The sequence below is a fragment of the Lissotriton vulgaris genome, unplaced genomic scaffold, assembly GCF_964263255.1.
Source record: "Lissotriton vulgaris unplaced genomic scaffold, aLisVul1.2 SCAFFOLD_2556, whole genome shotgun sequence".
Classification (NCBI taxonomy): Eukaryota; Metazoa; Chordata; class Amphibia; order Caudata; family Salamandridae; genus Lissotriton; species Lissotriton vulgaris.
In genome coordinates, this window is record NW_028242678.1 from 187,411 (window position 1) to 214,019 (window position 26,609).

The window sequence follows — 26,609 nt, forward strand, 5'->3', positions numbered from 1 at the left end:
CAGACAGAGATAGAGACAGAGACAGGGACAGAGAAACAGAGAGGGAGGGGACAGCGTCAGAGAGACAGGGCCAGACAGAGACAGGGACAGGCAGGGACAGAAAGAGAGGAGGAGACAGAGAGGAGGAGACAGAACGGAGGGAGACAGAACGGAGGGAGACAGAGAGGGAGGGAGACAGAGAGGGAGGGAGACAGAGAGGGAGGGAGACAGAGAGGGAGGGAGACAGAGAGGGAGGGAGGGAGACAGAGAGGGAGGGAGACAGAGAGGGAGGGAGGGAGACAGAGAGGGAGGGAGCCAGAGAGGGAGGGAGACAGAGAGGGAGGGAGACAGAGAGGGAGGGAGACAGAGAGGGAGGGAGACAGAGAGGGAGGGAGACAGAGAGGGAGGGAGACAGAGAGGGAGGGAGATAGAGGGAGGGAGATAGAGGGCGGGAGATAGAGGGAGGGAGACAGAGGGAGGGAGAGTGAAAGAGAGGGAGGGAGATAGAGGGAGGGAGATAGAGGGAGGGAGACAGAGGGAGGGAGAGTGAAAGAGAGGGAGAGAGACAGAGAGGGAGGGAGACAGAGGGAGAGAGACAGAGGGAGAGAGACAGAGGGAAAGAGACAGGTCGAACAGAGGGAGGGAGACAGTCAGACAGAGTGAGACAGAGGGAGAAAAAGGGAGGGAGACAGACAGACAGAGGGAGACAGAGTGAGACAGAGGGAGAGACAGAGGGAGGGAGACAGAGGGAGGGAGACAAACAGAGCGAGACAGAGGGAGAGAGAGGGGGGAGACAGACAGACAGAGTGAGACAGAGGGAGAGAGACAGACAGAGGGAGACAGTGGGAGAGAGAGGGACAGAGACAGACAGAGGGAGAGAGAGGGAGGGAGACAGACAGAGGTAGAAAGAGGGAGGAGGACAGACAGAAAGAGGGAGAGAGGGAGACAGACAGACAGAGTGAGTGAGTGAGTGAGTGATGTGTATGCCAGGTCTGGTGACTCAGTAGACGAAGACGACTGTTGCAGGGGCCTGTGTTCAACCTCATGGTCAGTTTTATTGGTGCTCTAGCTCCGCCCCTCCCCCGCTGACCCCGCCCCCACCAGTGCAGCCCTCGGCCAACAGCCACACTGTAAATGTGTCCCCCGAGAGAAAGTTTGTGAGTACCCATGATGTAGAGGCATAATCATTGGACAAACATACCTCTAATTCAAAGATTATCCATCCATTCTATACATGGTGTCCAAAAAGCCCTCTTCTTAGTATTTTCTTTACGTGTGGCTATGTCCAATTTCATTACATATTTTATAGAGTTAAGCCAACCTAGATAGGTTGGGGGGGGGTGGGACATTTGATCCAAGATTTACAAATTTCTCTACGTGCTAATAGGATGAGATAAAAACATAACTTATTAATATTTAATGATAACAAATTATAATTCGGAAAAATGCCAACAAATATTAAGGAAATGCTCACCTGAATATCAAACCCAAATATATCTTCCATACCTTTTATTACCAGACCTCAAAATTGTTGTTAGCTAGGGCAGCTTATGAACATATGCTCATCATTAGCTTTATCCTTCCGGATAAGAAGACATGTAAAATAGATATAAAAGTAATAGAGGATAAAATTCAAGAGTTAGAACAAAATCTAATGGCGCAAGGTGGAAGTATAGATAGGGACATTACTGACAGACTACAATCCTATAGATTAGCCTTGGCAGGGGTATTAGATGCGAGATTGCAGAAAAAGTGTGCGCTATTGTTATCTTTTAGTTTTCAAAAGGGATAGTTTGTATGTCGGTGTCGTTGCCAAAGGGAATGCATATGATTTTTCATGATTTATGGCTGAACCTGCAATGGACTTAAATTGTGTAAATATGTGTGGCGTACTGTTTAAATTAGTCTGTAGTCTTCTGGTATACAGTATCATGTCGTCAGCATAAAGTTATACTGCGTGGTGTGTACGATTGAGTGTGATATCCCATCCAGTAGACTTCGCACACAGTTTGTGAGTTAAGGGTTCTAATGGAAGCACGAATAATATAGGTGATAGGGATATAGACATGTTCGAGTGTGAATGTGAAGATACATTTAACAAGGGATTGAATTGCAACTTGTTGTCTTAGGTAAAATGCCTAGGGTTAAATAACAGAATGAAACAAAAATGGTGGCATGCCTGAAAATGTAATCATGACACAGGACACCCACTTATTTAAAGTTGATCACAAAACATGTTTAAATGGGATGAGCAGTTTTAGATAATAAAATGTGATCATTTTAAAATGCAAAACATTCAAGTTCAGTTTACTGGTTCTAACTCATATGTTTTGTATGTGACTTTTAGGGCCATTCTCAAACATTGGAAAATACCATAGATCTGCATAAAGTGTAAAGAGTTACACTCAATTTAACCCCTTCGATGCTCATGACGGAACGGTTCCGTCATGAGCATCGGTCGAGCTGTGCTCATGACGGAACCGTTCCGTCATGACCACGCCAGTTTTCATTAGGGCCCAGCACCGGCGGTAAATCTGCACCGCACGGATGAGGTTAAGAAGCAAGGAAAAGCTTTTTAAATAAATATTGGGAAGCTTTTTGGAATTATATGCAGAGGAAACTAAATTTCAGTGTAAGAAATATTCGAACAAAAAGGGTCATTAATGTACAGAGGAGAAACACAGACTATTAGAAACTCCGGTTACTAGTTTACTGAGTATTGCAACTTAAGTAAAATTATTCAGACTAATAGAACTTGTCATTTGCATAAATGTTATCTTAGTATATTTTAAAGTGGGTGGGTGGGTAGACATTGCTATTTGTGCTGCATATCAGACTGACGTTGCAGTAATCTGGACAACTTTAATTCTTTTAAAGGTCTGTCAGAAAGATGGGTTGATAATGTGTCTTTGGGAGATGAGTTGATAATTGGTAAGGGTTTAGATACATCATCAGGACTTGCTGAAAACAGAACCTTGCTAACGGCAACAATTCTCTCTCACTGTGCCTCACTGACTAACAAGTATTTTACTTATTATAACTTTTCAGTAATATGGATTCAGAGGCACGTACACCAGATACAATCTACCTCTACTCTTTAGTCAGATTCGTCAACATTGCTTCAGCATCTCAAGACAGCAGAGTCAGTACAGACGTACATTATAAACTTGACCCAACATATGATAATATAACAGCTCTATTGAATAGGATTTTCCCATATTGGTATGAACCAGTTGATTTCCTAGCCCACACACCGTGCTTCAGCCCTCACTACAACTCCTTCAACATTGTGCAAGAAGCCAAGGACCACCAGTGTCCCACTCGGGACCTATAAGTCCTATCTCGATCTCATTGATGTCCCTTCATGTAAAGCAAGACTCAATTGCAACAGCTCTGCTATGGCAATCTCAAAAAATGGAACTACAGATTGACTTAATTCAAACTTTGGCTTCAGCACTGTCTGACCTGGGCTCCAGGCTAAGCTCTCTCGAAAGATCTGTAGGGCCTCCCGATATTTCGAACTCTTATTCCTGCTGTCCACTAATTAACAAATTCTCATCCCTTCCAGAAATTCTGGGCATGCTTTTGGACAGCGTGAAGCTCAACACCAATAGAAACGGGAATCCGAAATCCACTCAAGAGACTCAAACCGGTTTTTCCTCTGAAGAGTCCTGGTGTATTACAAAATTGGATGCCCCATCATTAGCGAGAGGAACTCTCTCTCCTTCCTTGGAATTAGACCTCAAAAATTCACCTTTATCGCCTTGCTTGTCACTGGCCACCGGCCAAAGAGATCCCAAAGCTGGCTCGGAGTCCACTAACATCATAGGTCTAACGCCTATTCCATCAGCAATTACACAGTCTGATCTCACTGACACAGCCCATTTAAACATCGCCTACTTGCCATCTAATCTTCCTGCGAAACCACCACTGTCTAGGAGGGAGAGAAAGAAACTTAAAAAACAATACAAAAAACAACGTCTTGCGAAAAGGAGATCGGGGCTCGAAGGGTCAGGGGCATCTAGTATGCCAGCTTCTGAAGCGAGGGGACTCTCCTACTTCCCCATTTTTAACCAGGCCTCAAAATCTAAAATGAAAACCCCTGAGACTAGAATGATTCATATGGACAATAATAACGCCACTGATAATCTCCGGCCATTAACACAGGAACTGCCTAAGGGAATGCCCCCGGCCTCCGGAATCACTGAACTATACTCTACAAAAGCGATGCATGGATCTTTGTCAACAAAAACCAAGGGGACAGCCTCTCAAGATCAAAGCCTTGGCAGTCAAGACAACATAGCCGAGCCCCTATGGGACGTCCCAAACACATGGAACAGCCCAAACAAATGCTCGGAAAATGCAAAACAAACCAACATAGACCTCCAAATTACAACAGAAGGTGTACTGACGGGCCCTTCTCTGTGTCACTCGTCAGGTGACCCAACCAAAACTCTTCGGGATAACTATATACAAATGCAGAGGCCTTCTCAGTCCCAATTGATACATGTCTCGGGATGGCAAAGTCAACTGGTGGAGCACAATCATCCATCTGAAGTTCGACCCCAACATCTCAAGGCCCCCGCACCTCCACTTGAAATAGCTGGGAGACAAATACCAAAGTCCAGGAAAAAGATGCAGAACTTGGTTTTTTCCCCTCACTTTGCACACAAGGGCCCGCACGACATCCTCAATAGAAACAACGTCATCCGCTTATTCAACCATGTTCCGGCGCTTTCTGGGGTCACTTCTTCAGATCTTACATCAGTCAAGTTTGCTTCAATACCAGGCAAAGGGGGTTCGGAAGCAACTGTTACAACGTGGTCTCGAAAATCCCTAAGGGAAGCAATCTTTGGGGAAGCCAGCCTCTTTGAAGACTGGAGCATAGAACTGTGGGTTCCTCTACAACAAAAATATCCCCATGTTCTTCTTCAGGATGACGCAGTGCGGCCATACATCAGCATACTGAAGGGAACTCGGGGTGAAACCCATGTCTGGCTTCCAGATGCTTCGAAAGCGGACAACCTCATAAACATCTCATGTAATAACGATCAATGTCTGGTGAGCTGTAAATCCAGTTGCCCTGTCTCCCACACTACTCACAGCCGCTATGGGTACTCCCATCGAGAGCCTTCAACCGCATGCTACCAGCAGCACTCCTCCTAACGGGGAAGCTAAATGGTCAGACTCCAAACTGACCATTTCTTCTTGGAATGCAGCGGGGTTAAAGTCAATCTTCTCATCCAAATCAGCAGTGGAATTTCTAAATAAAAGTGACATTTGTTTTCAAGAGACTGGGGTCTCTATCTTCTTCGGCTCTCCACGGCTATTTCAAACTCTTCCAATCAGCCTCCCAGCCCAATTCCTATGGAAGACCATCTGGGGGTCTCTCCATTTTCATCAAAGACAGGTGCAAGATCGCAGCTACTCCCATCTACCGCAACTTAACGGCAAGGCAAACAAAAAATTAATCATGATGGAAGTCCCCACTTGCACCGAGAGCGACCATAACCCTTTGACTGTAACAATGGACCTGCAAGTGCCTGCCGCTGCTGAAATAACTGAAGTGGGGTATTCAATGCAGGTCGAACTCCATACTTTAGTCAGACAAATTAAATGGGACACCTCGGGTTCTGATAAGGTGGGCACCTGGCTCATGGGAACAACTCCAAACTCCACGCACAATGCCTCTACAGACTTCCATCACTGGTGGGACAACGCCATTGTCAAATTACGAGACCTCTTAACAGGCCCTGAAGCTCACCACAGATCCCACAGGCCTCACCCGAAGCAGACTTTTGACCCGGTGTTAGCCATCCAAAGAATGTAAATGTATGTGTCTTGTAAAGCGCACTGCTGCCCTGAGGCGTCGTGGCGCTTTAGACCGCTGGGGAACCCGTCCTGGCTATCCCTGTGAGATGGTCCCTACTGGGTATCTCCAAGGTGAAACCAGGCATCCCCGGCGAATGTAGGGGGCCGTTGTAGAGATGAGGCAAGCTAATGCCCAGAGTTGCCGAGTGTGATCCCTGGTTAAGTAGGCACTGAGGCGAGAATTATCAAGTCCGCTGACCCTGGTCCACGACCCTGCCGCGTCAGTAATTGAACCCTGGTCCCAGGCCGTTCTCTGCTTCCAGGTCTGCCGCCTCTAACCAGTGAGCCGCACCACTCCAAAGAAGAGCCCCAAGGAGGGCTGTGCGCCTGCACAAATCGAAAGGCACTGTGCACTCTGCATACAATATGGCCTCACTGCGCAAAGCCTTTAAAAATCATCATGGGAAGCTAGGAGACAAAAAGAACAGAATGAGTGGCTCAAAATATTTGCCCTGTTAAAGGAAATGAACCTGACCCAGTTTTGGAACCACATAAACAAGCTTCGTTCCTCCAATAAGAACAGAGTGAACGAATGACAATTGAGGCAGGCACAGGACCTAAGCAACGGGCAATTTATCTTAGTGTTGCTATTCTACCTAACTGGGCGTTCCTCCTTGCTGAGACTCTTGCCTTGTGAATCCCTTAAGACATTGCTTGGACTATCTTACTGCCTCCTGGTCTGTTCCTCCGAGCTGAATAGTGTTCGCTCTATTGCCTTTAACATCCTGGCGACTTGCCTCTCTCCGATTGCCCCCTGTGTGGGAAGGTGTGCGGAAATTGTCGCTTTTTTTCCCTATGTCCTCTTTCCTTAAAACAAAAATAAAGGTTTAAAAAAAAAAAAAAAGAACAGAGGGAACGCGGTCCATGAAGAAAATTGGACCCAGCTTGTGATTCAACAATACGGTTGTGACACCCTGGACCCCGTGGTGGGCGAATTTAGAGATTGTGTCGATACTACGCAGATAGAAACCCAGGAGCGGACTACTCCCGCCGAGGTCTCCAAGTATTTGAAAGCCATGAAAAACAATGGCGCTCCCGGGCCTAATGGACTTCCATCTGTGGTAGTCAAATGTGCGCTGGAAGAGTGGGCTAAGCTTATGGTCCCCTTATACAGCAACGCGTTTACTACCCGTCGGTTACCAGACTCATGGACGGGCTCGATATTTTGCCCAATATTTAAGAAAGGAGATCCGTCTCTTTCAGCTAATTATCGACTCCTTGCCCTATTAGACCTTTTAAGCCAAGGTATATGTCCGGTGTTTTCTCAGGTCACTTGAAAAATGGGTAGTAGAAAACAACATTCTACCATACTTTCAAACTGGGTTTCGATCCTCGGCCTCCACAATAGACAACATCAGTACTCCAAGCAGCACAAAAAAATCATCTCCCTCTTTATTGCTGCTTTATAGACTACAGCGCTGCCTTTGATAAAGTGTCTCACAACACCTTATGGAGGAAATTAGACAAGTGGGGGATACCTCAGAGTCTACTAGGAGCCCTTATCTCCTTGCAAAAGAACACATGGGTAAGAGTTAGAACTGGCCCAACGACAGTCTCTGCAAAAATTCCAACCTCAGACGGCCTAAAGCAAGGTTGCGTTCTTGCCCGCCTCTTGTTCAACCTTTACACCGCCGACCTGGGAAGATTCCTGGAGAAAAGCAATCTCCTTCCACCAAAACTGGGCCCCCAAAAAACGGACCTGCTCATTTTGCAATATGCCGACGATATTGTTATAATGGACCAGGCAAAATCTGGCCTTCAACAAGCTTTAAGCATGCTCCACAAATATAATACTGCTATCGCTCTAAAATTCAACCAGGAAAAGACAAAGGTTTTGATATTCGGCTGTTGTAAGAACAAGAAAAGTTTAAGGTGGAACATTGGGCCCGCAAAGATCAAAACAACATCAAAATACAATTACCTGGGGGTCTGGTTTAGCGAGTCCTCTAGACCATCATCTCACCTAGCCGCCTTGAAAAAGAGAGCTGGAGCGATAACATACTCTTTGATCCGACTTAACCAGTCCCTGAGTAGTCCTTCTGCAGAACCCATTAAAGGAACTCTTCTCCCCGCCTTAAACTACTGGCATCAGACCTTCCCCGGCACATGCTCGGCCAGTCTCGACCCCGCCCAAGTTTTCATTCACAAAAAAATCTTCCATCTTCCGAATTTCATCCACAGGGCAAGACTACGACTGGAGCTGGGACTTCAAAGACAATCTATTTTCTGTGAGGCTGATACCCTGAAATACTTTATATGGACACTAAAAGCTGCAGACAACACCCTAAAAGCCTGGTTAAAAGAAACTCGTGCCAGCCCTGGGAATCCGTGGAATCAAATCATAAAGGCCATAAGAACGCTGGACATCGATAACTCATTACTAACCGCAGGCACTATTCATACACAGTCTGGAAAAAGGTTATCAATAAGCAGGTCAGACAAATTTCCCATCTGATGGACACCCAGGTTTTAAAAACATCGACTATCCTGCTTCCTTTGAATATCTCATTCCTCCCAGGGGTACCTCAAATGTACCTCCTGGAAAATCTGAACGCAGTGGCCCGGAAGAACATAATGTTTATGCGTCTCTTAGGTCTGCGCTCCACTGCCTTCAACCGATGGGCTCCAACAAGTGAGTAGGGGGCCTGCAGACTGTGCAACTACAGGTCCGAATCATGGTTGCATCTTCTGTGCTGTTGTCCCGTCCCTTGACGCTCCCAGAAGACTTCTTTTAAAACCCTTATATTTAAAATGGGGCATTAGAACATGTTGGGAGGCATTGGCCCTTTGCTTTACTTCCTTAGACACTCAAGTGCTTGTAAGAACTGGAAAATATGTGAGACTCCTGGACAATCTCTTTTTACCCTCTGTGGCCCCTGCTCTTCCAGTTCCTCCCCCCCAAAAAATTTATCACAGACTTTTTTCGTCCCCTATCCTAGTTTTCCTGCACTAATCTATTTTATTCTTGGCCTTGGAATCCTGTTATGTGGTTATAATGGTAACTACAAGATTGTCTGTTTAGTTATATGTATATGAACTTAAACCTTGATGTTTTTTTTTTAGTTTTTGCTTTTAACGTGGTAACTGCGCAATGATGATACTCTGTAGCAATGGTTTTAATTAACTGTGCTAATTTAATAAAACCTTCAACCAACCATATTGGTATGAACCAGTTGACCCAATAACTTGACATTTAAATGGTTCTTCAAACATAGTTGGTAGATAAAGTCTAACAAAAAACAGAAAAGCAACATTTACTACAGTTGTAAAATCTTGAACAACTTAAGATAGGGAACAAACATTTAACAACAACGGTGATCTTCACACTTTAGACGCGGCCCTTTTGTCACAGCAGTGTGGCGGTTCAGTGTAGTGGGCGGGGCCGCGTTGGCCGTTCGCAGGACCAGTGAGGTAGTGCTCGCGACGGCCAACAGCCAAAGTTAAAGGGCTATGTCTACAGATAACAAAATAGCTCAAACAGAAATGACAGTGGACAAATTCGAACAGCAATGTTAGACCACTTGTCACAGGGATCTGATAAAATAAAATAGAACACAATCTAACCAATAAAATAAGCTCACTAAAGATCCTCAAATATGCATGGAGATGAAGTTAGGAAAAGCTCTGAATGCTCAATTACAAGGAAGGAGATTCGGTATAAAGCAAAGAAGATGCCAACATTAACATAGAGATCTTCTTAACCCCATGGCTGCTAGGCGTTTTCCCGTCCTGCGCTGGGTTTTATTCTTTTTCATTGTTTTATGACGAGCTGGCCTTGTCATCCGCGCACGGCAGGTAAGCGCCATGACGAGGCCAGCTCGTCATTAGCCTCGAAGGGGTTAAAGGGATAACTGCCCAAACATTCCATACAATAACATCTAGAGTCACTACATCGAGAGTGCCATTACTTAGTTAATATTTATTTTTAATGTCTTAATGTCTTTAGTGTCTTAATATATACACACACACATATATGTTTATTTTGTTTTTCTCAGGATGAATATTTTACTTCTCAATTCTATGTATGCATGTGTGTGTGTGTGTATGTGTATATATATATATATATAACATGTTTGGTGCTTTTACTGCACAAAATGCGGTGGTTAAAAACATATACTGGGAACTGTAAAATATGGAAAATATTTTAAAGTTGCTTACGGAACAATGATTTCTTCACCATAATGATAGCCCCCAAACCACTATGCCGAGCATTAACATTGTCAGGGCTACTAAGGTTATGGGCACGGAGGACCAAATTATACAGTAATGTTATCTAAATTATTGGTGTCACTCATGTGAGCTAGAAGGAGTAGTTTCTTACCTGTAACTCCACTTCTGTAGTCGGGGTATCTCTGTTATAGTCATAATCTAGTGAATAGTCCCACCCATGTGTGTGGACCCCAGAGCAATCAAAAATAATCTCTTAAGCTGTCTTGATTGCAGTCCTGCATAGACACTTAAGAGAAAATTAAAGACAATAATGCAGCCTGTATCAACAAGGCTACACTGTCCAGTACTTCACCTAGAAATGCCAAGGATATAACACCAATAACACATTCAACACAATCTGTCAAGTTTCACCCATAGAGAAACTTTCCTACCCTCACCAAATCCTTGGACTGATAGAGAGGAAGGTAAGGACAGACAAGCCTCCATAGGCTGCCATTATGTGTCTGGAAAAGGGATACCGTGCCTTTAAGGAACTCTCTAGAGACCCTCGGTATCCCAGCATGCTCAGCCCCTTCCTTTTACTTTCAGTTCTTTTTTCCTGCTCCTGCTAGCAGGACCCTGGAGCATTGAGCTCTCCCTTTTTGGGTAAATTGTTAACTTTGTGTTCAATTGATGTATTTTTGCCTCTTCTTCACTTTTTTGGTGATTTGGCCACTCTTTTATCAAATATGCCTGCCTCATTTGAGAAATGTCCAGAGTGTGCCAGGAAGAAGGCAAGATCTGATCCACACAGGATCTGTATCCTGTCCTTTGTCTCCCTTCTTCTCATGTTCCTGGGACTTGTGAGATCTGCCTGCAGTTTTCAAGTGGGACCCTGAAGGACAGAGCTCCAAGGACTGGAGCAAAGAAGACAGCAAGGTCAAGGTGGGTCTGGGCAGCGAGGGGCTTCTTCCTCTGCCCGTGCTGGGGCCTCTGGGGGACTCCACAGTAAGAAGAAGGCCAGAAAACACCACTGGTCTCCGCCGATAGCCTCGGCGTCGAGAGGAATGACCACGTCTGCTCCCCGTCTCCCCAGGGCTCTGGGTCGAAGCAACGTCGAGGGGATTGACGTCGAGACCTCCGACGAGATAGACGTCGAGAATGGCTTCTTCGTCGAGTCGTCATCGACAGGGTTCGCGCAGGCGGTCAACGTCGAGGCGCCGCCGTCGTTCGACTCGACGTTCGACGTCGAGAAGATCATCGACGTCAAGATGGAGATCATCGACGTCGAGAAGGAGATCAACGGCGTCGAGAAGGAGATCAACGGCGTCGAGACGGAGATCAACGGCGTCAAAAAGGCGCTCAGCGTCGAGGAGGAGAGCATCGCCCTCCAGGAGGCGTTCCAAGGCCAGGACTGTGTCTTCGGTCACTACAAGTCCACGGTTGGCTACCTTTCAGGTCAGGCGAAGAGAGGGGAAGAGGCTCCGGGCTTGGGCACTCACAAGTTTATTTCCCCGCCAAGCCGAGGTCACCTACACCGCCTCCGTTACCTAAGGACCCTCCTATACACAGAGATCCCCTACTACAGAAACAATATTTTTGGCGAAACAATGCAATTATCAATTTATGTGAAATATTACATGGCATATGCAGTAAAACATAACTATGTAGTAAATGCTGGAGTGAAAGAACTGCATAAATCCACAGACCTCACCATTGCCTGTATTTGTTTTTAAACAACAATTTCTTCAAGAAAGGTAATCAAAAGCTAAATATTCTAATTCTAATCAATGCCATTATAAGTTGCACTTTTAAGAAAAAAGTGTTAGTTACCCAAAATAAATCAGCAATCTAAAAATTCCTCTATTGCTTTCTTGGGTTATGATGACATTTACAAATCACTCATCCATGATCAATACAGAAGCCATGTGTCCTGCTCTACTCCTACACTTATTAAAAAGAGGATTCCCGGAAAGGCTTTTTGGTGTGCAGGCTCCTCAACAATAACTGGTTCGGAGTTCAGCATATGATGATACGAGGCAGGTGGTTAACTCCTTGACACCGCAGGGTGGGTGGGGAGGTTTGGTGGTGTGTTTTTTCTCCTTATTTTAGCCTTCATTTTGCTTCTACATGAAGCCAAAGCTGCAGAATGGAATTACCTCAACTATGGCTTTGAAGGAAAAAATGTACTCAGAAAACGCGCCTTCTCTGGTTAGGCACGAATTTGATCAGTGAGTTTTGAGCAATAAGCATTCTAAAAAGGTGCTGTTTGGGCTTTTTTATATCTCTGGTGTTTAAAGTTAATTTTCAGTGATTCGCTACTCCTGAGAATCATACTATAATTTTTTTAAACACCGACTGGCTGGCGAAGAGCTCTGTAGACTTTTTTTCCACCAACTTGTAAATGGGCTTTAATGCTATGGAAATAAAATTACCAGTGGAGGGGATGCACCGAGAGAGGTGTATTACCTCATGCAGTGCTGGGGGGTCGGGGGGGGGGGGGGGGGATTTTAACTCAAGCTCGCGCACCAAGTACAAATAAAACCTATTGTGCTAAATGAAAGCGCTTCTGCCTGTGGTGTCACCGTGAAAACATCCATCCGTTCTCTTCAGCTCCTCATCAGATACTGCCTTACATTCTGTCGCTGGCAAAGTCAGGCCTTTCTCATTCTTCCATCAAAGTACATCTGGCGGCTATTTCAAGATTCAGAAGAACCGCTTCTGGTCCTTCCCATGGTCTGCTAGAATTATCATGCAATTCCTGAAAGGTCTTTTCAGGGTCTTCCCTCCAGTGCGGCCTCCACCTCCGGCTTGGAATGTCAATCTGGTTCTGTATCACCTCCGTTCGAGCCAATCCACAAGGTGGACTTAAAATTTTTGTCTTGGAAGTTAGCTCTCCTTTTAGCCCTCACTTCAGCTAGGAGAGTAGGTGAGTTGCAAGCTCTCTCCATTTTAGAACCTTTTCTACAGTTCAAAAAGGACACTTTGTTTTAAAGGACCAATCTGAAATTTATTCCAAAAGTCCCTTCGGATTTCCATTTGAACGAACCAGTGGTTATAAAGTCTTTCTTCCCTCGACCTACGTCTCCTGCATAACGGTCTCTACATTCCTTGGATGTCCAGAGGTGTCTCAAATTTTATCTTGAAAGCACAAAGGATTTTAGAAAATCTTCACAACTTTTTGTGGCTTTTAGTGCCCCTCGAAAAGGACTTCCTCTCTCAGAACAAGGAATCTCACGCTGGATCTCAAGTGTAATTCATTGCCACAAAGCGGCAGGAAAACCGCTGGAGAGACATGTACGAGCTCACTCCACAAGATCAGTTTCATCTTCAGCTCTCTTTGCTGGAGTTCCTATAAAAGACATTTGTAGGGCGGCTACATGGAGCAGTGCCCATACATTCACAAAGCATTACTGCCTTGACTCTTTCATAAGAAGCGAAACAGCAGTAGGTCAAGCAGTCCTGAGGAATCTTTTCCATTGAGAGGTGAGCTTTCCCTTCTATCCCTCCTTCCTATGATTGCACATTTTGTATCACATAATTTTCCAATGTATTGTTACAAGGTATATGATTGTCATATGAAGATGGCTATACGGAGATATTTTAATACTCATGTAACAAAATGTGCACTTGTGGCTTACTGCTAGCTACTCTGATACAAAGCATGGGAATCTAATAAAGTTCCAATACTGGGGCAAGAAAACAAGTTACTTACCTGTAACTTTGGTTCCCCAGTATTGGTAACTTTCATAGATTCCCATGCGTCCACTCTCCTCCCCTTGGAAAGCTCAGCCTTCAGCAAAGGTGGTTACTGTTACACACCGGCTGAGAAAATCTGAGGCTCCGAGGCTCTCTCAGGAGGGTTCTATGGGGTGAGGCTGATCTGATTGGTTGTCGCAATTTTTTGGTCTCTTTTACAAAAAGAGGTAGATAGGCTACACAATGATATGAGGCCTAGGCCTTACTTTCTCTTTTGTACATACTGCTATGGTACTTTCTGTTTACCGAGGCTCCCAGGCTGACGACGGGGAATGATACAAAGCATAGGAATCTATGAAAGCCAGGGAAAAATGGCGAAAAGAGTGGATGATTCACGAGTCAAAAGTCAATTGTGCAAGCAAGCCATCATTTTAAGTAGTAGATTCATCTATCGTTTTCTTAAAGAAAAAGACAAAAAAATCGATAATCTGATATGTGAATTTTTAAAAGGCTGCAAAATATTGGGTAAGACATAGGGGGAGAGGCAGAAACAAAAAAATTACAGAGAAGGGGAGATCCAAATGTTTTGCGCAGAGGGGGTTTTGTGCAGCAGGGCTTGTGAGCCCGTGGCAGACAGAGCCGGGATTGGCTACAGACGATGCCCTGTCAATAATCCTAGCTGCTCATGGCCATGGGCATTTGTGGTTGGATGTCTCCAGTGGGTTGAATATACGTCTCAGCCTCAGGCCAGGCAATGTGGCCAACCACTGCAGAGCAAAGCCTGTGGGCATGCACAGTGAGTGCTGAGGGCTTGTGGTGGCTTGGGTGCAGGTCAGCAACCCTTACCCGCTGCACACAGCCCACCACCATGCATACCAGGGGTTGTATAAAAGTTTGTTCTTAAAAAAACATGCAAAGTTACTGGAAAAAAGACAGTTACAAATTTAGTTATGGTTGTGTCCCAAACACACAAAACAACTGAAATTCACGACTTATGGTGTGCAACATGCACAACATATGACGTAACTCGCCTGTCATGCACAAAACATCAATTTGAAACGGCACTGGAAAGTTAAATAGGCTAACATGGTAGGCGATTCGAGTTGCGACGTGCTGCGGGTCATAAATGTAAACTTCAGTGGTTTTGTGCATTTGAGCTAGAAACTCAGTTTTAAACTCTTGGGGGAATGTGTGTGTTAACTTATTCTTAAAAGTCTGGTTCTCGTTTAGAAGTAGATGCATCCACCACCAGATGGTGTCAGTGCTGGTTAGTGAGCGCAAGACCTTGCTATCAACTTCAACTGAACTTCTCCACATACAAATAAGCAAACACTAAGTAACTGAATTCACCGCCTTATGCACACAGTGTGGCGGTCAATGTGTTTCAGCTCAGACAGAGTCTTTCTAAAGACAAACCGGGCTCAATTCCCTGTAGACAAAAATACATAATCAGCAATGAAAACAAAAACATACTTCACACCTAAAGCCAATTTATATATATATGAATTGCTGAATATACATATGGGTTAAGGGTCAGAACATAAACATATTTTAAATAGTGATATTAACCTGCGATGTAATGTTGAAAGTGATTTCCATAGTATTTGTATGAAAGCTTATCTGAAATGTGTTGACTACACTGCAATGACTCCCAAGGTATATCGCTCAAGATGTAATGTGGCTGTCTCACACATGCACCCACACATGCACCCACCCAGAAGCACACACCCTCTAACCAAATTTGTGCAAATAAGGTTACATATGCTTTTAATAAATTTGTGTTGTAAAGAGGTGGCTGAGACTGATGACCTGTTGACCTTAGAAGAAATAAAGGTGTCTATCTTCATGCTCAATTTAGGGCCTGTCCTAGGTCCAGATAAGCTGTACAGTGAATTCCATCAAGTTTTGAAATGAATGTCACAAAGAGTTTCTCTAGTTTATTAGTTGTAGCAAGAGGTGAGCACAGAAAGACATCTCCTCCTCAAAAAAGACTCTAACCAATGTAGATCCTACCTCTACTAACCGTGGTCTATTGTAAACAATGACTGTAAAAGTTTAGCAAATGTTGCCACCATTACATGACCAATTTAGGGCACCACAACCAGACAGGATTAATCTTTGCCAAATCCACTTCTTACAACCTATGGTATCTTAATAATGTGATTGAAGGGAGGCGGCTGAGAGGACTGGCTCTCACCATAGCCACTTTGGATTGCAGGAACATCAGATTTATTTATTTATTTTTGAGATTTATACAGCGCGTACAATTGCCCGTAGGCGTCTCGGCGCTAGAAACTTTGAATGTATTCCCGAGGTTAGGCCGGTAACTATTCTTGATCAAACAGCCAGGTCTTTATCTTTCTGCGGAAATGCATCAGGGATGGGCTGTCTTTGATGGAAGCTGGCAGGGAGTTCCATAACCTGGGAGCTGCCACAAGGAAGCGTCTATCGCCCCAGTTAACTGTTTTTGTTTGTGGTATTTGAAGGATTTTAAGGTTGTTAGATCGGAGCGATCTTATGGAGGACTGGTATCTGAGATGGGATTTCGGGAAATGTGGACCACACTTGTGCAGTGCTTTATAGAGTATGCACAGCGTTTTAAACTTGATCCTGTTTCGAATCTTGAGCCAATGCAGGTCTCTTATAGTCTCAGAGATTGGTGAGAACTTTGGGATTCCAGACAAGAGGCGGGCTGCAGCATTCTGGATGGTCTGCATTTTATTGGTCACTCTTGGTTTGGCGTTGATGAATAAGCCGTTACAATAGTCAAGAGAAGACAGCACGAGGGCGCTTACCAGCGTCTTACCTGCTGAGGTTGGTAGAAACTGCATGATTTTCTTGATCAGCCGAAGTTTGTGATGGGCTGTTGCTGATATTTTATTTGAGTGGGCCATGAAATTTAATTTATCGTCAAAAATCACCCCCAGATTTCTGACGGTGATGGCTGGTGTAGGTGGTGTTCCGTGCGTAGGGGGCCACCAGGTGTTTGACCATCCGGGGGAGAGATGTCCAAATATGACGACCTCCGTTTTTTCAGCATTTAACTTTAGGCAGTTAGAGGCCATCCACTCACCGATCGCCCGCATGCCCTCTTGGAAGTTTTCAGCTACCTTGTCTCCATTCCCGTTGATGGCCAACACAAGCTGGGTGTCATCCGCGTACGAGGTAAGGCTCATCCCATAGGCCTTGATGACAGAGGCCAGGTCCGACGCGTAGATATTGAATAGTGTCGGACTAAGGGATGAGCCTTGGGGAACCCCACACGGTAGTGACAGCTTGTGCGATTGGAAGGGCCCCAGTGTGACCACCTGTGATCTACCGGCCAAGAAGGAGGAAAGCAGATTTCTAGCCATGTGGCGGATGCCCAGGTTTTCGGCACGGTCGACCAGGATCTTATGGTCGACCGTGTCGAAGGCCGCCGACAGATCGAGCAGTACGAGTATTGCTGTACCTCCCTGGTCCCGGATCACTCTTATGTCCTCTGTAGCTTTTATTAAGGCAGTTTCGGTTCCGTGGAACTTGCGGAAACCAAATTGGGTGTTGTCCAGTAGTTGAGTTTTTCTATGAACTCTGAGAGTTGTGAGTTCATAGCCTTTTCCACTACCTTGGCTAAAAAGGGGAGACTGGCTATGGGGCGGATTTAGTGAGTAGTGTTTCTGTGGAAGCAGCAGTGTCACCCAAAGTTTCAATCAAAGCAAAAAAAGTTGAAACATCTTGTGAATCGCACGCAACTGAGGTGTCTTCTATGAAAGGGAAACATGGATATGATGCCTGTGATCTCCACTGATGTTTGCACGGTTCTTTTAGTCACTAGCATCTATGATACATGCCTCTTTTTGCATATTCACCCCCACATTTTTGGACTGATTGAGCTAACCTGATCCCAGTGCTAGCGTTCTAACCATATACCAAGTTATGTTGAATTGGGTACACCCAATTGGCAAGTACTGGCTCACTTATAAGTCCCTAGTGTATGGTACCCCAGGTACCCAAGGCATGTAAGATAGCCTTAACCCAGGGCTGCAGCACTGATTGTGCCTCCCTGCGTGTGACAGACAAAATGGAGCCCAGCCGGTTACGGAAGACTGACAGGGCAGTGTATGACATTGCCAGTTCGACTTTGTCATTACACCTAATGGCAAAGCCACCACTTCCCTTGAGTAATGTATGTACGTCTACAATAAGGAAGGCCTTAGGCCTATGGCAGGGAGCTGTATTTCACTAGGAAAGACATATTATTTTCTAGACGTCTTAGCAGTAACACTTTCAAATTGTTGTATTACAGTGGAAAGGTTAGGAGCTCCATTGGCTAACACAGGGTTACCGACTAGCATCCCTGCCCAGCTAACTTCTAAATGGGACCAGCAAAAAAAAAGTCAAGTAAGGTATAAAATTAATTGAAATGATGAACCCGACCTGATGGCCAGGCCAGGCCAGACTTAAGTCACTATTAAAGTTAAGCAACTTTCACAAAGTTGCCACTCTGCACTTCAGCTAGTCCTGTAGCCTCACAAAGGCACCAACACAGACCGGGTTCTGTCCACCTTGGTAGATGTGTGAACGACTCCCAGGTCAGGGAACAAAGACAGTTTCTTCAGAGTGAGGTGTCCCCTCATCTCGCAGGATGGTCACTCAGGGTGTTAGTGCTAAAGGCAGACTTTAAAGGTGAAGCCCCCTTTAAAGGGTCGCGTGTGACAACATCCCGGAGCAGGATGCCTTTTGTTCCTGCAGACAATTAAAAGACAGAACTATGGGAAGAAAAACGGTGACCAAACTGTTTTGCAGAGGGTGTGTAGCCCACTGGTATCTACACCTATATGGTGGGGCACCCTGCTCCCGACGATCGAGGAAGAGTTGTGCCGTCCTGAAGGGGCAAGATTGGGGCACTCTAGGATAGCCAGATTCTATACATCACAGGAACTTTGTCACTATGAGGAGGGAATCCAGTATACCATTGGCCAGTGGCCACATGGTCTCCTTGGGGCACTTTCTTGGGATAAGTAGGGCACCCCTGGGACTCTTCCCCTCAGCTCATGTTGGCGAAGAAAAGAAGACTGAAGAAGGACTGCCCTGCTGCCCTTGAACCGCGCAAGGAAAGGCTGCACCATCAAGAGGATTGCACATGCTGCACATTTGGGCTAGTGAGACCGGGACTGTGTCTGCGGCTCTTGACCCGGGGAAATGGTGATTTTCCCAGACCAGCTCCAGGTCAATAAATGCTCAAAGAGCCTAAACATACAAGCTGTTGCACCACAGATGTTTTGCAGCTACCAGTCGCCGGGCATCACAAAGGAAAAGTCTGAAATAGCCAAAACCTGCACCAGAGTCTGACAGACCGAGGAGTGCTGTCCAAGTTTGGATTTGTCACATGCAAAGGACACCAGCCCCCACCAAAGAGTTTGCATCCAACAGCGGTGCTGCATGATTAGTAGTGCAGGATCGCCTAACTACTGCAGCGTAGAGTACTTCAAGAGACCCTGATCTCAATATCCAAAGTTGATCCTCCTCACCTGTGGTCCAAGGAACCACCAGCGATCCACACCTGTTGAATGCACCACAACTGGAGCATCCTTCTGAGCGTCTTTTCCTGCATCTCTCAGCATCAGGACCCCTCCTTTGACTTCTATGGCGGTTGTCCTGTAAAGTTTGGAACTTGCTGTAAAAAACGCTCTGGTGGCTGGGTAACTGTTCAAAGTATCCTTTCTGGCCCCCGTAGATCTTATCCCCGCTCGATTTGGTCGCCCAAAACTGGCTGATTACTCGCACTAACTCTTTCAAACTTTTCAAAAGTTTTAAACTTTATGGTGCCAGTGCTTGTTGCGGGTTGCATAAAAGTGCTACAAAGTTCTAAAATCCGTGTCTCCAGAACCCTCGAGTGGATTTTAATGATCAAGGTCTCAAAATATTAATAAAAATGTGCTCTATTCTAAATTGCTTTTGGGTCTTTCTTTTTTGTGTGCCAATTTCTTATTTTGCTGTCTGGTGCTGTTAAATGCTTCACACTAACTTCTTTGGGTACCTGCGAGTGTACTTAACGATAAGGCCCCACAGCCCTATCATATAGAACATCCAGACCATCACAATAATGGTGAAAAAAGGTATGGGAAAAGCACAGAACTCCATTTTTCCCTTTATGTTATGTTATGTTATGTTACTGTTTGTTTTGTAGAGCGCTCAGCTGCTCCAAAGAGCGTCCCGGCGCTAAAGATCATCACACCAAATACCAGCAGCAAACAAACAGCCATAACAGAAAGCATAACCAGAATTGACCATAACAGCATTACAAAGCAAACAGATAGGTTTTAAGTCCTTTCCTAAAAACCGAGAGATTGGTGCACACCCGCAACGTCAAGGGCAGTGTGTTCCAGAGGCGGGGTGCAAGGTAACTAAAGGAGCGACCTCCACAGCGAGCACGCTTCACTGCTGGAACGATAGCCTTGGCCTGGGCAGCAGATCTCAGAGGTCTAGATGGAAGATAGAAATTGACCCTTCTCTGCAGATATTCAGCGCCGAAACTGTGAAGCGCCCTAAAAGCTGTAGTTAGGGTCTTAAAGATAAAGATTTTGCAATACATAACCCACCCAAAAGTTAACTTGCCACAACATAAGCCATTGCAGATTCCTTTTACGGGGGCGGAGGTTCCTGGTAGCGGACAAGACCCGGACATGACTGAGTCTCTTCCATAAAAAATGGCAATAGAGACATGCAATTACTTAGGCATTAACACACCCCTAAGAGAATCCAGAAGTGGAAAGGTGATAGTCTGAAATACCTCTAGGTATTTCTAGCTGTCTAGATCCTGCTCTGTACAGTAAAAGTTTATTTAATAACTCCCTCCCCCTTTTTTCTGAGATTGAGTCTGAGGTTGAGTCCACCCCGTTGATATCATACAACTAGGGTGGGGAGAGGTTGCCTATGATGAAGCATGCCACAAAAAGTGGGTGAGGTTTTCTTTTCCAATAAGATTGGTATCTTGCTAGGACATTTCCTAATGCCTAACTAAGACTACCATCAAGGTATTAACCAAATTGGCTATTAGAAATGGGAGTCTCTAGTTGGCAGTGGTTTGCGCACTGTCCAAGTAGGGACCCTTATTCTAGTCAGGTTAAGGGAGTTACAAACACAAGATAACCCCTGTTCACCCCCTTGGTAGCTTGGCACGAGCAGTCAGGCTTATCTCAGAGGAAATGTGTAAAGTATTTGAATATAAAACTAACAGTAACACAGAGAAAACACTACCAATTGACACCACATCAGTTGGAAAGATAAACAATCTTTATCTAATCAAGAACAAAACGACAAAAATCCAACATACATAAGCAGAGATATCACTTTTTAAAGGTTTTACAAGTTTAGTCCAAAGAACTCTATGGGTGTGTTGATTTTAGTGCAAAGTACCTGTGATGCGGCAAAATCTGAGACATAAAACATCAGCAGAGGAGGGAAGCATCAGAAAACACAAGTGATGCGTCTATTCTTGAGTCCCAGGGGAATGGAGGTGTAAGTTTTGCTGCACAACAGGAGTAGTGATGCGTCAACTCCTTCCCGTGAGGTGAAGCGTTGTGTCGAATTACAGACATGCAGCTTCGGCTCCTTACTACAAGATGACGCAGTTGGAGACTTGACACATAGGTGTGATGCATGAAAAAGCCACGAACGCGGTTGATTCTCCCAGCCGCAGGAAGGTGATGCGTTGATTCCTTCAACTGCACAGCAGGGCCTGCATTGGAATCAGGAAAACGGTGCCCAGGACTGGGACTCCGACAATCTCTCAGCCGCACAACAGGCGGTGCGTAGAGTCTTTAGCCTCACTGAGGCTATGCGCTGGTTTTTCAACTGCACGGCATTGCTGAGGCGAGAAAAACAGACGCTGAAGGGCGATGCGTGGATTTTCAGTACTAGAAGCAGCAAAACCACCTCCAAGGGCCAGAACTGGGGTTGGCACCACTTGGCAGGTTAGAACTCCCAGTCTAGGATTTCAGGGGAGCAGCAGATGAAGCCTTTGACTGCCCTGAAACTTCCAACAGGAGGCAAGCAAACATAAACCCTTGAAGAACTGTGACAAGCAGGATAAGAAAGTAAAGTCCAATCCTTCTACTGCTCAAGACAGAAGCAGCAGGCCAGCACAACACAGCAGCATGTAGAGTGGCAGTTCCCCGCCTACAGCTCCTCCAGCTCTGCTTCTTGGCAGAATCTCCTCTTGATTACATACACTGCACCCTGCCCATGGAGCTACCTAGACCTACCTTAGGGGCGCATTATATGTAATAAAAGGGAACATTTGGGCCTGGCAAGTAGGTGCACTTGCCAGGTCGATATAGCAGTGTGAATCTGCAGTCACAGACCCTGCAGTGGCAGGCCTGAGACAGGTTTGCAGAGCCACTCATGCGTGAACAATCAATACTGCAGGCCCACTGGTAGCCTATGCAGGCCCTGGGTGCACAGTGCACTTTACTAGGTTTTTACCAGTAAATCAAATATGCCAATAATGGATAACCAATCATAACCATAATTTACACGGGACACTTGCACTTTAGCTCTGATCAGCAGTCGAAAGGTGCCTAGAGTTAAAAAAAACAGCAAAAACGAAGCCCAGCATACAGTCAAAAATACAGGAGGCAGAAGCAAAGACTGGGGAAACCACATCAAGGATGCCAGGTCTAACAACGGCTTGGCTTGTTTTAGCCATTGCACCAGTTTATGGTGTTTTTGACTCAAATGTATGTGAGCAGGCTTACCACCTCCTCTCCCCTATTGTGCTTACCGTTATCATTGCTAGTCGCTGTTGGGATAGCACATGTTGTTCTCTTACTTTCAGCAGTTCAGCCTCTTTTTTCTTATATTCATCTTGTATTTTCAGTAGATGCTGAAAAACAGAAATGAAAGAAAAAACTGACTATCTCTAGGAACAATGCAAAAGTCAAGTTGGAAGGAAATGTTTTTGGTGTATCATTCTGCCTTCCAGGACGAGTTTCTATCGGAATGGATAATCAAGCATTGTACACACAATCATCACGCTCCGCATTGTTCAATTTTTTCTCTCCTACTGGTTTTACTCAGTGGATTGATGCATCAACTGCAGGGACCTCTGTTTGACCACATTGCCAGAAAGTTCAAATCTCAGAGGGTACACTCCGCTTTTCGCCCTTCATATGTCGATAAAATAAGTAGCATTGAGTTGAGTTGGGTAAAAATAAACATCTATTATTAAGCAGCAGGATACATTTTTGGGTGAATGTGAGCTTTACAAATACCCGTTATGTTACAGATACCATAGAGAAAGCAATCCTTTCTGCTAGTTTTTCACAGCACTGGCAAAGCCAGTGTAAGAGGTTTTAATATGGTAAATAGCATTTATGCAAGCAATGCATTTAAATAGCATTTATAAATGACCTCATTTACATTTGTTGGCACATTAAAGTAAGATCTATTGGCTTTGGCAATCCTTGTATTGCTCGTCATTTACACCGTTCAGCAGTTCGCAAATACAGACACTCAAAACTGACCTGTACTCGGGTCCGTCCTGCACATCTTTGAAAACAACTACAACATGAATAGAACGGAGGACCGTATAACTGGCTCGCGGAAATGGTCTCTGTGTTTGATCTCAGAAGGACGGTGCAGTGGTTGCCAGAAGACAGCCGATTAACCTTTGCATACATTCCCCAAGAATAACCTAAAATCTGTCCCAACAAATAGTATTAGCTGTGTTGACTGCCAAAATTCACACAGGCTGAATGAATGTGCCTGCTCAAAAACAAACTCCGTTCCGATCGATATCTATCCTATGATATGACTTTCAAAAAAAGGTATAATCACAAATTTAACAAACCATCTTCATTTTTTTTTTTTTTTTACTTTTTAGTCATGGCTCATATTTTAGCTAGATGCAATTATGCTGTTGTGCTCAATATGATACAAAATATATAAAGGTAACTTAAGCATGTCTTTTGACACAGGTCCAAGGTGACACCAGAGGAGAGAAACTTATGCCAAATGAAGGTGTTATTTCACCTCAAACTGGAGGCATCTTTAGTAGCCTTACCAGAGTACTATGTGCAAAGAGAAGACCCATCCAGATATATTTATAATAGCGGAATGGGAGTTATTTTATAGGTGCTAAATATAGGTTATATGGTAAATGGTCAATATTAGCATATATATACATAAAAAAGCAAAATGTAAATCTGAATATTTTAAAACCGCTTTGAATATGTGATGTAATTTGAAATTAAAGGCTAAAGAATAAGTTGGCATCATTTGCTTGATTTGTTGGAGCAGCACAATTACAAAAAAAAAAACCGGTTATATGGACAAATGTGGCCTCAAGTGAAGAACTGGTATGCTTTGACAAAATGAGAGCACACATTAGGAGCAAAGTAGACAAAGAGATATGTCACGTAAATTGCTTTGCCTTTAAAAAACATGAAGCCAAATTTTGGAAATCTACAGAATTTTAAATAAAATTATTTAATTTTTTGGTTTGTGAATTATATAAAATATTTGTATAATTTTGTATTTGACATATACTTATTTCTGTATTTTTAGGTATTGTATTGAGGTTCAAATAGTAGAAATTGGTTAGGCTTGTAGTAGTGATTCAGTCGGGGTCCACAGATTTAAAATGTTATGAATTACTACTCTAGATCTTTAAGAATCTGGTAGCTGTTTTACACTAAGTGCCCCTGGGCGGAATGGACGTACTTGCTCTTTTTCTCTGTCACTGGGCAGTTCGTTATTACAGAATGGGCCATGGACACATGAGCAGCCCTTCATGATATATAGATCACTCCCGCACTATTATTTGCACTTGTGCAATTTCAAGGGGGCGTTACCTCAACTGCATAAGGTCATGGCCCAAAGTAAATGAGTAAATACTCTGCCTCTTTGCCAGCACCGTATCTCGGAAGAAATTCAGAGACAAAGAAGGTGTTAAGGAGCGCACAGACTGTGACACACTGAGGTTGCGGCCAGTGATTGAGCCCCCTAGCAAGTAGATGCCAAAGACCCCTCCAGTCATCACTCACTGCACCCCCCTGCAGGGGGACCTCTGCTTTCCTTTCAAACACCGGGTATGTTGCTGCCTGCACGATGAAACACAGACAGGTGGCCTCAGATAGCTCGTCTGTCTTTCACTAATGTGCAGTTGCCAGTGCATGCACAGATTCTCAACTGCACTGGGAACAGTGGATTGGTTGAAATTGGATGCACTACCCCACTTTGTAACCAGAGCACAGACGTAGGAATGCGCTGCAGCACGGAGTAAGACAATGCACCATATCCATAATATGGCCATTGATCTCAAAGCTGAGGAATCAACTTTACATAGACTTTTCCAGATTTTCTGAAGAAGGTAGATGCAAAGGATACAATGACTTTAAATACCTTTCTTTTTAAAAACGCCCACATCAACTCCATATTTGTATCACCCACAATGCAATACATAGAACAGGCCCGCTTTTCATCAGGAATAAAACCACCAAATACATTCAACAAAGCAACCTCCACTCCAGATTGGTGGCTCCTCTCAAATTCCTACAAGACAAGAAAAACCATAGGTGGCACATCTTTCGCTGTTCAAGCAGTTAACCCCTTCCCCTTCCGTTGGCCGACGGGAGCACTCCCTCCTAAGTGCTGCCGTTGGCCAATGGCCGACGAAGCCCCGCCCACCCTATAGAACGCCCGCACTGTGGCAGAAAAACAGCTACGGTTAAGGCGTTAAACTATGGAATTAATTATCTCCAACCGTAAGATCTACACATAACCAGCTTATCTTTAGAAGACTACTCAAGAGTTGGCTCGTTCCTACAGAACCATCCTACACAAACACAAATGTACAGTGTATCCCTGTGTATATAAACATTTAATTAGATTTTATATAACAAGACATGTGTATTTCTGATATGAATATGTACTTATGTATCTATATATTTATTGCTTTACTCCTGCTGTAAAAAAAACGAAATTTTTTTACTCTCCCCAATACAATACCCTATATTTCACCTTATACCTCTCTCAATGTATCCTCTATCTCCACTATCTGACACATCCTAAACCTCATTCTACTACCACCTCCAAAATAACTCTCTTTCTAGACTCTTCCCTCCTTGGATCACCCCAAACCTCATTTTAATACTTTGATCTCCCTAATACATTTCTAGAGATTCTTCTCTCCTCTATCGCTCCTTATACTCATCCCAAACCTCATATTATTACTATGATCTTCCAATAAACACTTTCTAGACGCTTCCCCCTTCTATACCCCATTTATCCTTTTCAATCCAACTAACAGACATGTCCACCTCTCAAATTAACTCAAATTTCCCTTTACTAATCCACCACTTATCCTTTCTGGGATCTGGAGTAGCATGCTACTTGCTGAAAAGCACTTTAATGCCTCATCAGGGGTAGTAAGCGCTATATAAATACAATTGCATACTGACAGATCTTCTAGGGATAGCCATCTGCAAATCAATATAAGTATCCATGATAGCACCCATCTCATTGTGCAGTGTTCCGGTATAAATCTGCTCGGTATTCCAATCCCAAACTTGAATGTGAGATGGCAGGCACATGCACTGAGATGCACTGCTCCAACATAGCGTGTACAAAGGATCTTTCCAGCTCTGTTGTATTGAAACCTGCTTCATCATTCCCGATTTCACAACTGTTCCCAATCACCTGCATTACTAAGTTCAACTCTCTGTTGCTTTCTTTGGGTCCAGCTTCTTATGCTCAGATCAGCTGCCCTTCTTACCACCTGCTACCATCTGTCTGTTCTAGTCATTAATTACTCTTGTGTAAACCATAGTCTACCGGATCTGAAGTACACCACATAAGTCTCCTAACTCGCATAAAGTTCTTGTGACTCTGTTCTGGGCTTCCTGTAGAAATAGCAATCACTGCTACCT

At 44.4% G+C, this 26,609-nt stretch overlaps 1 protein-coding gene across 1 annotated transcript in view; it reads right to left on the reverse strand.

The window, feature by feature from the left end:
* LOC147668870 (ecto-NOX disulfide-thiol exchanger 2-like) overlaps window positions 1-26,609 on the reverse strand; it is a 140,930-nt gene that overhangs the window by 49,782 nt on the left and 64,539 nt on the right. Inside the window, exon 3 of the mRNA XM_086948384.1 lies at window positions 22,463-22,564. Coding sequence (XP_086804510.1) covers window positions 22,463-22,564 — 102 coding nt within the window. The remainder of the gene's footprint in view (window positions 1-22,462; window positions 22,565-26,609) is intronic.